The sequence below is a fragment of the Hypomesus nipponensis genome, chromosome 1 (genome assembly GCF_054491055.1).
Source record: "Hypomesus nipponensis isolate SF chromosome 1, ASM5449105v1, whole genome shotgun sequence".
Lineage (NCBI taxonomy): Eukaryota > Metazoa > Chordata > Actinopteri > Osmeriformes > Osmeridae > Hypomesus > Hypomesus nipponensis.
The window spans coordinates 16,372,207-16,387,120 of NC_140361.1; the positions used below are offsets into that span (position 1 = coordinate 16,372,207).

Consider the following 14,914-nt stretch of genomic DNA (forward strand, 5'->3'; position numbering starts at 1 on the left):
GGAGTCGGTGGTGTCTGTAGTACCCAGTGAGGGGATGAGGGCCTTTTACTCACCATCCTGCCTGGTCCTGCCAGTTTCCGGGCCAGGTGTGAACCTTGTTCAGCAGCTGGCGTACGGCCTCCAGTGCCCACATCAACCCTCCAGGACTCTGCCTGGGGCCCCTTGTTAGCCCCTCCAGTTTGGTCCGATCCTGCAGCCTTCCTGCCAGCCTCGGTCTTGCGGCCAGCCTTAGTGCATTGAGGAGGCAACGACTTTATTAATGGCAAAGGCGGATGTTACATGACCATAACGACATACTTGTATTGTTGCTTCCTCAACTTCCTCTCCCAACCTACTGGTCCATAGAGTGAAACTGCTCACAATCAGAAGAAGCTCTGATAAGTCCCACAGGCATAGATTAAACTCTCAAATTGGTCATTCTGTGCCACATGGGTGAGGCATGTTTTTCCAAAGCACTAACACTTTTATCAGAATTATATTGTATTGATGTTAATGTTACACTATCTGGTCAAAATCAGATGCCATTCCCTGGCTGTAACCACTGGAAAACTGTTCAACTACACTACACTTCTGATTCTTGATTATCTGCTGCACTTACTTTATGCAAATACCATAATTAATGTGTCATTTTGGATCAAATGAGTGTGCTAAATGAATATAATATCAAATGTGTTGAGTTTCTACAGGCAGCTGTTCTTACCTGGAGGAGGTCATGCTGTTGTGGGGACTTCCTGTCATGGGGCTGCAGGGGAGGAAACTTCAGTCCAAGCTCTGACCAACAAGGTGGCAGGGGCAACCGGGATGCAGTTGTGTCACGGAGACACGCAGGCTGGACACACACACACCATGTAAACACACATGCACACAAACAAAAAAGGTGCGGTAGGTGGAATTGAGGTTACAATTAGCAGTGAAACACGACAAGAGAGAGAGAGGTGCCTTGAACATAACTTTTGTTATCTTTTGATGAAGAAATATAACTTCGAATTAGGAAATATGACTAGGTTAGGTCGTGTCAAACACAACTTTCAGACTCACAATAAGTAATGAAATTATTCTCAATAATCTAGAGAACCACATATTTTCGTGTTTGAATCGTTGTAGCTACTTCAAGATGACCAGCCTTACCTTCTGTTTACTCCTCAATTCTAGTATTTTATGTTTTGAGATGTCATCCATGTTTTTACACTTGGTAAGGATGACAAATGAAGAAATCACTTCTGTAAAATGAAAAGTTTCTTGACTCTTTGCCTACGAAGCATTTTTTTTCATCACTGACATATCTTACTTCTTTGGATGAGTTATAATCATTTGGTAAAGTGCGTCACAATCGCTGTATGCGTCATAATGTCCAGACTGTGCGGGGCCTGTTTTTCAAATAAATTGGTAGGGAAATTGTTAACAGTGTGAGTTGTACAGCGATTCTACGTCCTTTACCGAGAGCTATATAACTACCATACTGTAAGTCGCTCTAAGCGACTGTAAATCGCTCTCGTCTGCTAAATGCTAAATTAATAAATTTAAATGCTACTTTCACGTTAACCACACAGTGGAATCAGCTTTGCTGTTAAAATATATAAAGACTGAAGCATTATTGACACACGCACGCTACATGCACGGGTGGCATGTCAATCTCATCAGCGGATCGCATTGGTTATCATATTATAATTGAGAGCGCATTATTGTTCCTCTATTTGGCATGACCACCAGACCCTAAAATGTTCAGCTCCTCTGCTGCGATTGGTGGAGGACAACCAAAAGTCCCTCCCACACAGCCCTGGATCAATCATTGTCCATTGCAGGTAAGTTCCAGTTTAGGTTGAGTGTGTGTGTGTGTGTATGATAACCAGTTGTGGTCTCCTGCCCTTCTCCAGTGCCAGGCATTGGTAGAACTGGTTGCTTCATCACCAGTTTTATCAGTTGTCAACAACTTAGACACTTGGTGGACATACTAAGATTTGTATGCTGTCTACATTTGAACAGATGCTCGAGCACCCTGCACCCATTCCAAACCCCACCACCACCGCCACCACCACCGCCACCGCCACCACCACCACCACCGCTACCAATTGTTCTCCCTTCGTTAGCAAATGCTTCTCCATCCCTCTGTCTCCATTTTACCGTCTCTCTTATCCCATCCTCTCTGTCCCCCCTCTTCCTCACATTTCACTTCCTACTTGACACCCCTCCTCTCCCTACTAGGGTGGTATGGTCCAGACTAGTTCCTGTTTGCCATCCTGGCCCAGTTCAGCACAGAGCTGGAGATGCAACCCACCAGACCACAGGAAGACCAAGGGAACCCAGAGAGACAGGGGAACATGGAGAGCACAGAGAAGAGAGAGAGCAGAGGCAACGTAGAGACAGAGATGACCTGGTCATCAGGTCCAGTGCTGACAGCACAGCTTCAGAAACAATATGACATCATCACACTACGCCGACATCTGGAGCACTACTCAGTGTGTGGCACAGTGATCAGCTATTCTACTTACTAAGTCCCAGTTCTCATAAGGTTATCTGTTATCAATGTTATTTTCTGAAGCATACATGAGGACATTGAGACAAATGTATATGTATCTTCATGGATATGTTAATTAAATTGTAATATGTGACATTGTTTAAAATATTTCTTCACCTTCAGTTTTATACAGAAGTAAAGTGTCTGTGTGCTATTATTGTGACACACAATAATTAGCCTCTGTGTGGCTGCAGTCCTGATATGGAGATGTCACAAGCCTAAACACAAACAGCTTAGCAATTACGAGGGAAATATTTATTATTACTCAAATTAAATTATGAATAGCTCTGTTATGCATTTCAGAGTGGGAAAAGGCTACGGTGGTTGCTGAAGTGACAGATCCTCTCTGTCTCCAAAGTCAGGTCAGGAAGCAAGCGGCTGCCTCTACTGGTGAGTCTCGCAGCTAAAACAGAACGCCTTGGAAAGAGCTGCAGAGATCCTGCAGAAGAATCCTTTAATGGACTTCTTCTTCTTCTTCTGTTTCTCTACGCTGGAGGACTCAGCAGGATCTGGGCCTGGACAGGCAACACCATCACACAACAGGAGATGATGTCACACATAACCAGCACTGTCCATTTACTTGAAAAGAGTATGAGTGTGTGTGTGCGTGTATGTGTGTGTGTGTGTGTGTGTGTGTAATGGTGGGAGAGCCAAGTAAAGTGGGAAAGCCTAAATGAACAAAAATGATCTGACAATATATCATGATCTCACTTCCACAGTTGAGGGGAGTAACTGAGGTAGTCTTCTTCTGTCCTTTGGCAGCAGCACTCTGTGTGACCTTGCTGACAGCATTGGTCTTCTTTTTCATCTGGGATGGAAGTGAGACCAAAGACAAACATAATTCCTTAAAATGATTAAGTGTTTTACATTTTGTTGACAGGAAATAAATGAGCAAAGTCTAGTTCAGGCATGGCACTCTGGCAGCGCGCGTCATCAGCTCATTAACTACACCTGTGTTAGCCTGCTCAAGCCCATTGAGCTACGTCCGATTAGGCGGCATTCAAAGGCTGCGCAGATACACACACACACACACACACACACACACACTCACCCCCGGTTGCTGTATGATCTGTGCTGCAGCCAACCTCCACCCTCCCCTTCTCCCCCTTGTTGTCTGTATGTTCTATCCATCAGGGGGATTATATCTCTATTTGCTCCCTCCCTCATATTCTATGTATGTGTGTTGCTCGCTAATGCTGCTCGCTAAGGTAGGGACTGGGTCTCCTAGATACATACACTGCCAAAGTCAAACCTATTTCCATGTCTATGGTTATCAATAAATGCTCAAATCTAATACTTGAGTGTCTTGACTGAACTACATGAACTGTAACTATCTAATGTGGTGGGATGAGTGTAGCTACAGTATGTGGTAGAGCATTTGGCTGTGGATCAAGATGTCAGAGGTTCAAATCCTCCGTGTGTGTGGCTGTGAATAAAGAAATCTGCTAAATAACTATATCTACTGTTTACTACTCATACATAATGTATTCTACAAATGCATACTTTGAACCCTTTCTTGTCCTGGAATGTGTTCAGGTCAGGTCTACCCAGTGCCAGTGTGTGTGGAGTTGTTTTCAGCTTACCAAGGTGAACCATCTTTGGAGGCCGGAGGGTTTGGTCTTTCTTAGATGTTCCAGATATTCCCCATCTGGGCAGGGGTCCAGAGCCATGGAGCTCCTGGAGATGGAGGAGCTGTCGGAGGTTTGGGAGTGCGAAGAGGAGGATAAATCAGAGTTGGAGGAAGAGGAGGAGTGACAAAACCGGGAGGTGGAGGAGGATAAATCAGAGGTAGAGGAAGAGGAGGAATGGCAGAACCGGGAGGTGGAGGCGGATGAGGAGCTATCGTCAGAGAGCTCAGATCCGTCATCTATCCTCACATTTGTTCTGAAGCTGGAGCTTCCATTGGCCTTTTCCAAGCCAGCAGAGTCCTGAGCATTGTCCTTCTCCTCACAACCTGTTTCAAAACGGACGGTAACATCCGACACAGCACACAGGGCACTGGGCCCGGAGGTTGTCCAAACCTCCTTGATCAGAACCTCCCCGGGCTGGATGGAGGGGGTCTCAGAGGGCCTTGGGGGCAACCAGGAAAGCACCTGGACCTGCTTAGAGAAACCTGAAGCTCCATCATCCTTCCCATCTTCCTCGATATTCATTTCCGTGGCAACGTTGATGGCTTTGGTCAGGCAAGCTGACATTTCTTCGTTGTTGGGGACAATGATATCAACCTTCTCCGACTGGCAAACTTCCTGGTTGGTGAAATCTAAACTCGACTCTGGGTTGGGACTTCCTGTTGTCAATTCCTGGTCAGTGGCTTCAGAAGAGGAGCTGCTAAGGAGATCCGCCAGCCTGGCCATGGCCTCAGCATCAAGGCCTAGCACAACAAAACACACTCACACTTTTAAGAATCCTATTATTATTATAGCTATTACCAATACTTTTCTTTAAACAGTGATTGACTTTGATCGCTAACATTAATATTATGGTTATTAACTATACCTACACTGTCATTCAGCAGTACTGTAACACTTACAACTCTAGTTAGACAATGTTACTAGTTGCCCGAACGCCTGAATTCCCTTCGGGATCAATATAGTGATTGAGTAAAAAATGTCTCTACCTTTGTTGACCATGGCCATGGCTTTTTCTGGGTCACTGCAGGTACAGTGAAGGACATCTCCCACCTTAACGGTTAACACCTCAGATATGGCCTCTAGTGCCCCCCTCTGGTCCTGGCTGGCAGAGGAAGATGGCCGCAGCCTGCTCTGTGAGCTGTTTCTACCAACAATCCCTTGGCTGGGGCCCGGCGGAAACTTGATGGACCAGTCCAGAGACGAGTCGCTGCTGTCAATGTCGTCTAAGGATGCATTGCTGTCGGAGTCGGCCCTGTCCTCCTTCCACATCCATTTGAGGTGATCGTTCATCAGGACACGTTCGTCCGGAAGAAAGACGACCAGGCCAAGGAAGTTCTCCATCAGTTGATTGAAGGCCAAGTGGAGGAAGTTGTACGTCAGAGGACTGAAGAGCTCCCAATCCAAGCACTGCTTTGCCTCCAGGCTCTGGACGTTGGGCTGGGAGGGACAGCGGCATGCCGAGGGAAATCGTCCCATCTGTGTCTCCAGGAGCAGATGATATATGTGAATAATCAGCTCCTCGGAGAAGCAGTCGATCCTCGCCTGCAACACCCTCGTACCCGTGCTTTGGGACACCAGCAGGCGGTCCAGGTCGTACTCGGCCTGGTCGAAGGACGAGACGGAGGAGCCATCGTCACTTTCGCAGTCTTCGTCATCAGTGACTGATCTGGAGGCCGAGTGTGCCATCTGCACAATAGTGTCCAGCATTTTTTGAGCAGTGAGGTTAAGGTCGTGGCAACTAGCAACACTGTTTGCCTCACTCCTGGGACTAGGGCTCCTGGTGGCTGACTTAGAGAAGAAAGGAGTGGTCTCCTCCTTCTGCAGGTTCTTTTCCTCCTGCTCCTCCTTCCTGGCAGAGCTGCACTCCTCTTGCTGGGTGTAGAGAGGGAGGCTTTCCTGACACGAGGGTGTGCAAGCCTCCTTCTCCTCCCTTCCCTGGACCGTGTTTCCCAGCAGCTCTCCCTGGCTACTGCTGCTGCTCCTCCTGCTTCTTACAACACCCTGGAGGATGTCAGGTTGGTCTGAGCCCTGAGAAGAGGCCCGGACCTGGGACTGACAAGAGCATGAACTCTCCCTCCTGAGGTCTGGAGAAGCCACAGGGATGAACATATCTTCTCACTCAACACCCCAGATTGGTCTGCCAAAGAAGATCTGCTGCTCACGGAGACACAGTTGCTGTGGGAGGAAGCGGCAGACAGCTGGTCTTGGCTGAGGTGATGGACCTGGTAAAGGGCCATGGCGGGCAGCACTCCCTCATTGACCACATGGAGAACCCACTCCATCATCTCCTCTAAATGCTTCTCCAGCTCAGCTATGTTCTTGTTCTGAGAGAGAGAGACAGACAGAGAGAGTGAGAGAGAGAAGAGAGAGAGAGAGAGAGAGAGAGAGAGAGAGAGAGAGAGAGAGAGAGAGAGAGAGAGAGAGAGAGAGAGAGGAAAAGAAACAGAGAAAAGGGTGTGGAGAGAGAGGAGAGAAAGGCAACGTAAAAAAAGGGGGAGGAAGTTAAATCGCAGTACAGATACACATAGTTATTGTCAAGCTGAGTAAAAAAGTAATGTGTTAGAAAATAAACATCTTATTTACCTTTCTCAACAGGACCGTTTTGATGAGTCTCCACTGACTGTAACAAGAACAAGAACGCATTTGTCACACTCCCCTCTACAGTACAATGACAACTAATGACATATTGTAACATTGTGTTCATCAGGGCAGTAGCCTAAAGAGGACGTTAACAGGGACACTTACGAATGGAACATAATAGCTTCAAACAGAGGCTGGGGCGTGGGCTCCCGGGTCACTGGGTCATCCAGGGTGGGAGGTGAAGACGGTGGAGACTGAGCTGGAGGTCGGCGTGTAGTCAGAGGTGGAGACGGAGGTGATGTGGGTGGAGATGAAGGTGGAGGTAGAGAGAAGTTTGTTCTCTCCCCACCATCTGGTGTGGACCTGCACTTTAGGGTCTTGGGTTCCTCTGGGCTGAATGGCACAGAGGCTGATGGTCTTATTGGTGGAAGAACGCCTACATGTAGAGGAGAGTCACAGTGTGATTGGTGGATCCCTCTCTTGATAGAAAGTGATCATTCAATCGTGAATGTTGTACTTTTGATACATTCATAAACCAAAACTCACAGTAGCTGGTCTGGGACATGGAAGGCATCTTCACACATGCACCACCAATCACCTGCAGGCAAGACAAACGCTTAACAAGGCATCGTAACAGAGAAGTTATCAGAGTTGTTGGAGACGTGGAGGTAGATTGAGTTGAGGGGAGTCGGTGGTGTCTGTAGTACCCAGTGAGGGGATGAGGGCCTTTTACTCACCATCCTGCCTGGTCCTGCCAGTTTCCGGGCCAGGTGTGAACCTTGTTCAGCAGCTGGCGTACGGCCTCCAGTGCCCACATCAACCCTCCAGGACTCTGCCTGGGGCCCCTTGTTAGCCCCTCCAGTTTGGTCCGATCCTGCAGCCTTCCTGCCAGCCTCGGTCTTGCGGCCAGCCTTAGTGCATTGAGGAGGCAACGACTTTATTAATGGCAAAGGCGGATGTTACATGACCATAACGACATACTTGTATTGTTGCTTCCTCAACTTCCTCTCCCAACCTACTGGTCCATAGAGTGAAACTGCTCACAATCAGAAGAAGCTCTGATAAGTCCCACAGGCATAGATTAAACTCTCAAATTGGTCATTCTGTGCCACATGGGTGAGGCATGTTTTTCCAAAGCACTAACACTTTTATCAGAATTATATTGTATTGATGTTAATGTTACACTATCTGGTCAAAATCAGATGCCATTCCCTGGCTGTAACCACTGGAAAACTGTTCAACTACACTACACTTCTGATTCTTGATTATCTGCTGCACTTACTTTATGCAAATACCATAATTAATGTGTCATTTTGGATCAAATGAGTGTGCTAAATGAATATAATATCAAATGTGTTGAGTTTCTACAGGCAGCTGTTCTTACCTGGAGGAGGTCATGCTGTTGTGGGGACTTCCTGTCATGGGGCTGCAGGGGAGGAAACTTCAGTCCAAGCTCTGACCAACAAGGTGGCAGGGGCAACCGGGATGCAGTTGTGTCACGGAGACACGCAGGCTGGACACACACACACCATGTAAACACACATGCACACAAACAAAAAAGGTGCGGTAGGTGGAATTGAGGTTACAATTAGCAGTGAAACACGACAAGAGAGAGAGAGGTGCCTTGAACATAACTTTTGTTATCTTTTGATGAAGAAATATAACTTGGAATTAGGAAATATGACTAGGTTAGGTCGTGTCAAACACAACTTTCAGACTCACAATAAGTAATGAAATTATTCTCAATAATCTAGAGAACCACATATTTTCGTGTTTGAATCGTTGTAGCTACTTCAAGATGACCAGCCTTACCTTCTGTTTACTCCTCAATTCTAGTATTTTATGTTTTGAGATGTCATCCATGTTTTTACACTTGGTAAGGATGACAAATGAAGAAATCACTTCTGTAAAATGAAAAGTTTCTTGACTCTTTGCCTACGAAGCATTTTCTTTCATCACTGACATATCTTACTTCTTTGGATGAGTTATAATCATTTGGTAAAGTGCGTCACAATCGCTGTATGCGTCATAATGTCCAGACTGTGCGGGGCCTGTTTTTCAAATAAATTGGTAGGGAAATTGTTAACAGTGTGAGTTGTACAGCGATTCTACGTCCTTTACCGAGAGCTATATAACTACCATACTGTAAGTCGCTCTAAGCGACTGTAAATCGCTCTCGTCTGCTAAATGCTAAATTAATAAATTTAAATGCTACTTTCACGTTAACCACACAGTGGAATCAGCTTTGCTGTTAAAATATATAAAGACTGAAGCGTTATTGACACACGCACGCTACATGCACGGGTGGCATGTCAATCTCATCAGCGGATCGCATTGGTTATCATATTATAATTGAGAGCGCATTATTGTTCCTCTATTTGGCATGACCACCAGACCCTAAAATGTTCAGCTCCTCTGCTGCGATTGGTGGAGGACAACCAAAAGTCCCTCCCACACAGCCCTGGATCAATCATTGTCCACTGCAGGTAAGTTCCAGTTTAGGTTGAGTGTGTGTGTGTGTGTATGATAACCAGTTGTGGTCTCCTGCCCTTCTCCAGTGCCAGGCATTGGTAGAACTGGTTGCTTCATCACCAGTTTTATCAGTTGTCAACAACTTAGACACTTGGTGGACATACTAAGATTTGTATGCTGTCTACATTTGAACAGATGCTCGAGCACCCTGCACCCATTCCAAACCCCACCACCACCGCCACCACCACCGCCACCGCCACCACCACCACCACCGCTACCAATTGTTCTCCCTTCGTTAGCAAATGCTTCTCCATCCCTCTGTCTCCATTTTACCGTCTCTCTTATCCCATCCTCTCTGTCCCCCCTCTTCCTCACATTTCACTTCCTACTTGACACCCCTCCTCTCCCTACTAGGGTGGTATGGTCCAGACTAGTTCCTGTTTGCCATCCTGGCCCAGTTCAGCACAGAGCTGGAGATGCAACCCACCAGACCACAGGAAGACCAAGGGAACCCAGAGAGACAGGGGAACATGGAGAGCACAGAGAAGAGAGAGAGCAGAGGCAACGTAGAGACAGAGATGACCTGGTCATCAGGTCCAGTGCTGACAGCACAGCTTCAGAAACAATATGACATCATCACACTACGCCGACATCTGGAGCACTACTCAGTGTGTGGCACAGTGATCAGCTATTCTACTTACCTAGTCCCAGTTCTCATAAGGTTATCTGTTATCAATGTTATTTTCTGAAGCATACATGAGGACATTGAGACAAATGTATATGTATCTTCATGGATATGTTAATTAAATTGTAATATGTGACATTGTTTAAAATATTTCTTCACCTTCAGTTTTATACAGAAGTAAAGTGTCTGTGTGCTATTATTGTGACACACAATAATTAGCCTCTGTGTGGCTGCAGTCCTGATATGGAGATGTCACAAGCCTAAACACAAACAGCTTAGCAATTACGAGGGAAATATTTATTATTACTCAAATTAAATTATGAATAGCTCTGTTATGCATTTCAGAGTGGGAAAAGGCTACGGTGGTTGCTGAAGTGACAGATCCTCTCTGTCTCCAAAGTCAGGTCAGGAAGCAAGCGGCTGCCTCTACTGGTGAGTCTCGCAGCTAAAACAGAACGCCTTGGAAAGAGCTGCAGAGATCCTGCAGAAGAATCCTTTAATGGACTTCTTCTTCTTCTTCTGTTTCTCTACGCTGGAGGACTCAGCAGGATCTGGGCCTGGACAGGCAACACCATCACACAACAGGAGATGATGTCACACATAACCAGCACTGTCCATTTACTTGAAAAGAGTATGCGTGTGTGTGTGTGCGTGTATGTGTGTGTATGTGTGTAATGGTGGGAGAGCCAACTAAAGTGGGAAAGCCTAAATGAACAAAAATGATCTGACAATATATCATGACAATATATCATGATCTCACTTCCACAGTTGAGGGGAGTAACTGAGGTAGTCTTCTTCTGTCCTTTGGCAGCAGCACTCTGTGTGACCTTGCTGACAGCATTGGTCTTCTTTTTCATCTGGGATGGAAGTGAGACCAAAGACAAACATAATTCCTTAAAATGATTAAGTGTTTTACATTTTGTTGACAGGAAATAAATGAGCAAAGTCTAGTTCAGGCATGGCACTCTGGCAGCGCGCGTCATCCGCTCATTAACTACACCTGTGTTAGCCTGCTCAAGCCCATTGAGCTACGTCCGATTAGGCGGCATTCAAAGGCTGCGCAGATACACACACACACACACACACACACACACTCACCCCCGGTTGCTGTATGATCTGTGCTGCAGCCAACCTCCACCCTCCCCTTCTCCCCCTTGTTGTCTGTATGTTCTATCCATCAGGGGGATTATATCTCTATTTGCTCCCTCCCTCATATTCTATGTATGTGTGTTGCTCGCTAATGCTGCTCGCTAAGGTAGGGACTGGGTCTCCTAGATACATACACTGCCAAAGTCAAACCTATTTCCATGTCTATGGTTATCAATAAATGCTCAAATCTAATACGTGAGTGTCTTGACTGAACTACATGAACTGAAACTATCTAATGTGGTGGGATGAGTGTAGCTACAGTATGTGGTAGAGCATTTGGCTGTGGATCAAGATGTCAGAGGTTCAAATCCTCCGTGTGTATGGCTTTGAATAAAGAAATCTGCTAAATAACTACATCTACTGTTTACTACTCATACATAATGTATTCTACAAATGCATACTTTGAACCCTTTCTTGTCCTGGACTGCGTTCAGGTCAGGTCTACCCAGTGCCAGTGTGTGTGGAGTTGTTTTCAGCTTACCAAGGTGAACCATCTTTGGAGGCCGGAGGGTTTGGTCTTTCTCAGATGTTCCAGATTGTCTCCATCTGGGCAGGGGTCCAGAGCCATGGAGCTCCTGGAGATGGAGGAGCTGTTGGAGGTTTGGGAGTGCGAAGAGGAGGATAAATCAAAGTTGGAGGAAGAGGAGGAATGGCAGAACCGGGAGGTGGAGGAGGATAAATCAAAGTTGGAGGAAGAGGAGGAATGGCAGAACCGGGAGGTGGAGGAGGATAAATCAGAGGTAGAGGAAGAGGAGGAATGGCAGAACCGGGAGTCTGAGGCGGATGAGGAGCTATCGTCAAAGAGCTCAGATCCGTCATCTATCCTCACATTTGTTCTGAAGCTGGAGCTTCCATAGGCCTTTTCCAAGCCAGCAGAGTCCTGAGCATTGTCCTTCTCCTCACAACCTGTTTCAAAACGGACGGTAACATCCGACACAGCACACAGGGCACTGGGCTCGGAGGTTGTCCAAACCTCCTTGATCAGAACCTCCCCGGGCTGGATGGAGGGGGTCTCAGAGGGCCTTGGGGGCAACCAGGAAAGCACCTGGACCTGCTTAGAGAAACCTGAAGCTCCATCATCCTTCCCATCTTCCTCGATATTCATTTCCGTGGCAACGTTGATGGCTTTGGTCAGGCAAGCTGACATTTCTTCGTTGTTGGGGACAATGATATCAACCTTCTCCGACTGGCAAACTTCCTGGTTGGTGAAATCTAAACTCGACTCTGGGTTGGGACTTCCTGTTGTCAATTCCTGGTCAGTGGCTTCAGAAGAGGAGCTGCTAAGGAGATCCGCCAGCCTGGCCATGGCCTCAGCATCAAGGCCTAGCACAACAAAACACACTCACACTTTTAAGAATCCTATTATTATTATTATTATTATAGCTATTACCAATACTTTTCTTTAAACAGTGATTGACTTTGATCGCTAACATTCATATTATGGTTATTAACTATACCTACACTGTCATTCAGCAGTACTGTAACACTTACAACTCTAGTTAGACAATGTTACTAGTTGCCCGAACGCCTGAATTCCCTTCGGGATCAATATAGTGATTGAGTAAAAAATGTCTCTACCTTTGTTGACCATGGCCATGGCTTTTTCTGGGTCACTGCAGGTACAGTGAAGGACATCTCCCACCTTAACGGTTAACACCTCAGATATGGCCTCTAGTGCCCCCCTCTGGTCCTGGCTGGCAGAGGAAGATGGCCGCAGCCTGCTCTGTGAGCTGTTTCTACCAACAATCCCTTGGCTGGGGCCCGGCGGAAACTTGATGGACCAGTCCAGAGACGAGTCGCTGCTGTCACTGTCGTCTAAGGATGCATTGCTGTCGGAGTCGGCCCTGTCCTCCTTCCACATCCATTTGAGGTGATCGTTCATCAGGACACGTTCGTCCGGAAGAAAGATGACCAGGCCAAGGAAGTTCTCCATCAGTTGATTGAAGGCCAAGTGGAGGAAGTTGTACGTCAGAGGACTGAAGAGCTCCCAATCCAAGCACTGCTTTGCCTCCAGGCTCTGGACGTTGGGCTGGGAGGGACAGCGGCATGCCGAGGGAAATCGTCCCATCTGTGTCTCCAGGAGCAGATGATATATGTGAATAATCAGCTCCTCGGAGAAGCAGTCGATCCTCGCCTGCAACACCCTCGTACCCGTGCTTTGGGACACCAGCAGGCGGTCCAGGTCGTACTCGGCCTGGTCGAAGGACGAGACGGAGGAGCCATCGTCACTTTCGCAGTCTTCGTCATCAGTGACTGATCTGGAGGCCGAGTGTGCCATCTGCACAATAGTGTCCAGCATTTTTTGAGCAGTGAGGTTAAGGTCGTGGCAACTAGCAACACTGTTTGCCTCACTCCTGGGACTAGGGCTCCTGGTGGCTGACTTAGAGAAGAAAGGAGTGGTCTCCTCCTTCTGCAGGTTCTTTTCCTCCTGCTCCTCCTTCCTGGCAGAGCTGCACTCCTCTTGCTGGGTGTAGAGAGGGAGGCTTTCCTGACACGAGGGTGTGCAAGCCTCCTTCTCCTCCCTTCCCTGGACCGTGTTTCCCAGCAGCTCTCCCTGGCTACTGCTGCTGCTCCTCCTGCTTCTTACAACACCCTGGAGGATGTCAGGTTGGTCTGAGCCCTGAGAAGAGGCCCAGACCTGGGACTGACAAGAGCATGAACTCTCCCTCCTGAGGTCTGGAGAAGCCACAGGGATGAAACATATCTTCTCACTCAACACCCCAGATTGGTCTGCCAAAGAAGATCTGCTGCTCACGGAGACACAGTTGCTGTGGGAGGAAGCGGCAGACAGCTGGTCTTGGCTGAGGTGATGGACCTGGTAAAGGGCCATGGCGGGCAGCACTCCCTCATTGACCACATGGAGAACCCACTCCATCATCTCCTCTAAATGCTTCTCCAGCTCAGCTATGTTCTTGTTCTGAGAGAGAGAGAGAGACAGAGAGAGTGAGAGAGAGAGAGAGAGAGAGAGAGAGAGAGAGAGAGAGAGAGAGAGAGAGGAAAAGAAAAAGAGAAAAGGGCGTGGAAAGAGAGGAGAGAAAGGCAACGTAAAAAAAGGGGGAGGAAGTTAAATCGCAGTACAGATACACATAGTTATTGTCAAGCTGAGTAAAAAAGTAATGTGTTAGAAAATAAACATCTTATTTACCTTTCTCAACAGGACCGTTTTGATGAGTCTCCACTGACTGTAACAAGAACAAGAACGCATTTGTCACACTCTCTCTTCAGTACAATGACAACTAATGACATATTGTAACATTGTGTTCATCAGGGCAGTAGCCTAAAGAGGACGTTAACAGGGACACTTACGAATGGAACATAATAGCTTCAAACAGAGGCTGGGGCGTGGGCTCCCGGGTCACTGGGTCATCCAGGGTGGGAGGTGAAGACGGTGGAGACTGAGCTGGAGGTCGGCGTGTAGTCAGAGGTGGAGACGGAGGTGATGTGGGTGGAGATGAAGGTGGAGGTAGAGAGAAGTTTGTTCTCTCCCCACCATCTGGTGTGGACCTGCACTTTAGGGTCTTGGGTTCCTCTGGGCTGAATGGCACAGAGGCTGATGGTCTTATGGGTGGAAGAACGCCTACATGTAGAGGAGAGTCACAGTGTGATTGGTGGATCCCTCTCTTGATAGAAAGTGATCATTCAATCGTGAATGTTGTACTTTTGATACATTCATAAACCAAAACTCACAGTAGCTGGTCTGGGACATGGAAGGCATCTTCACACATGCACCACCAATCACCTGCAGGCAAGACAAACGCTTAACAAGGCATCGTAACAGAGAAGTTATCAGAGTTGTTGGAGACGTGGAGGTAGATTGAGTTGAGGAGAGTCGGTGGTGTCTGTAGTACCCAGTGAGGGGATGAGGGCCTTTTACTCACCATC

At 47.2% G+C, this 14,914-nt stretch overlaps 2 protein-coding genes and 3 long non-coding RNA genes across 5 annotated transcripts; all 5 read right to left on the reverse strand.

Annotated features, from left to right (window-relative positions):
* Positions 1-111: 111 nt before the first annotated feature.
* Positions 112-1,427, reverse strand: LOC146302832 (uncharacterized). The gene is made up of 3 exons (XR_014754480.1): positions 1,129-1,427; positions 701-829; positions 112-227 (listed from the first exon to the last, which is right to left on the reverse strand). It is a non-coding gene; the product is annotated as an uncharacterized LOC146302832 (long non-coding RNA).
* Positions 1,428-2,668: 1,241 nt separating this feature from the next.
* Positions 2,669-6,255, reverse strand: LOC146302833 (uncharacterized). Its single transcript, XM_084698476.1, has 4 exons — positions 5,133-6,255; positions 4,099-4,886; positions 3,227-3,323; positions 2,669-3,030 (listed from the first exon to the last, which is right to left on the reverse strand). Exons 1-4 carry the CDS (start codon positions 6,253-6,255, stop codon positions 2,900-2,902), a joined length of 2,139 nt encoding a protein of 712 aa, XP_084554602.1. The 3' UTR covers positions 2,669-2,899.
* A 56-nt stretch (positions 6,256-6,311) lies between these two features.
* LOC146302834 (uncharacterized) lies at positions 6,312-7,131 on the reverse strand. The gene is made up of 3 exons (XR_014753315.1): positions 6,892-7,131; positions 6,730-6,766; positions 6,312-6,470 (listed from the first exon to the last, which is right to left on the reverse strand). It is a non-coding gene; the product is annotated as an uncharacterized LOC146302834 (long non-coding RNA).
* A 390-nt stretch (positions 7,132-7,521) lies between these two features.
* On the reverse strand, positions 7,522-8,678 carry LOC146302835 (uncharacterized). Its single transcript, XR_014755148.1, has 3 exons — positions 8,539-8,678; positions 8,111-8,239; positions 7,522-7,637 (listed from the first exon to the last, which is right to left on the reverse strand). It is a non-coding gene; the product is annotated as an uncharacterized LOC146302835 (long non-coding RNA).
* Positions 8,679-10,039: 1,361 nt separating this feature from the next.
* LOC146302836 (uncharacterized) lies at positions 10,040-14,747 on the reverse strand. The gene is made up of 7 exons (XM_084698488.1): positions 14,720-14,747; positions 14,339-14,609; positions 14,178-14,214; positions 12,611-13,949; positions 11,514-12,355; positions 10,644-10,740; positions 10,040-10,440 (listed from the first exon to the last, which is right to left on the reverse strand). The coding sequence occupies exons 1-7, from the start codon at positions 14,745-14,747 to the stop codon at positions 10,310-10,312; spliced, it is 2,745 nt and encodes a 914-aa protein (XP_084554614.1). The 3' UTR covers positions 10,040-10,309.
* Positions 14,748-14,914: the final 167 nt, after the last annotated feature.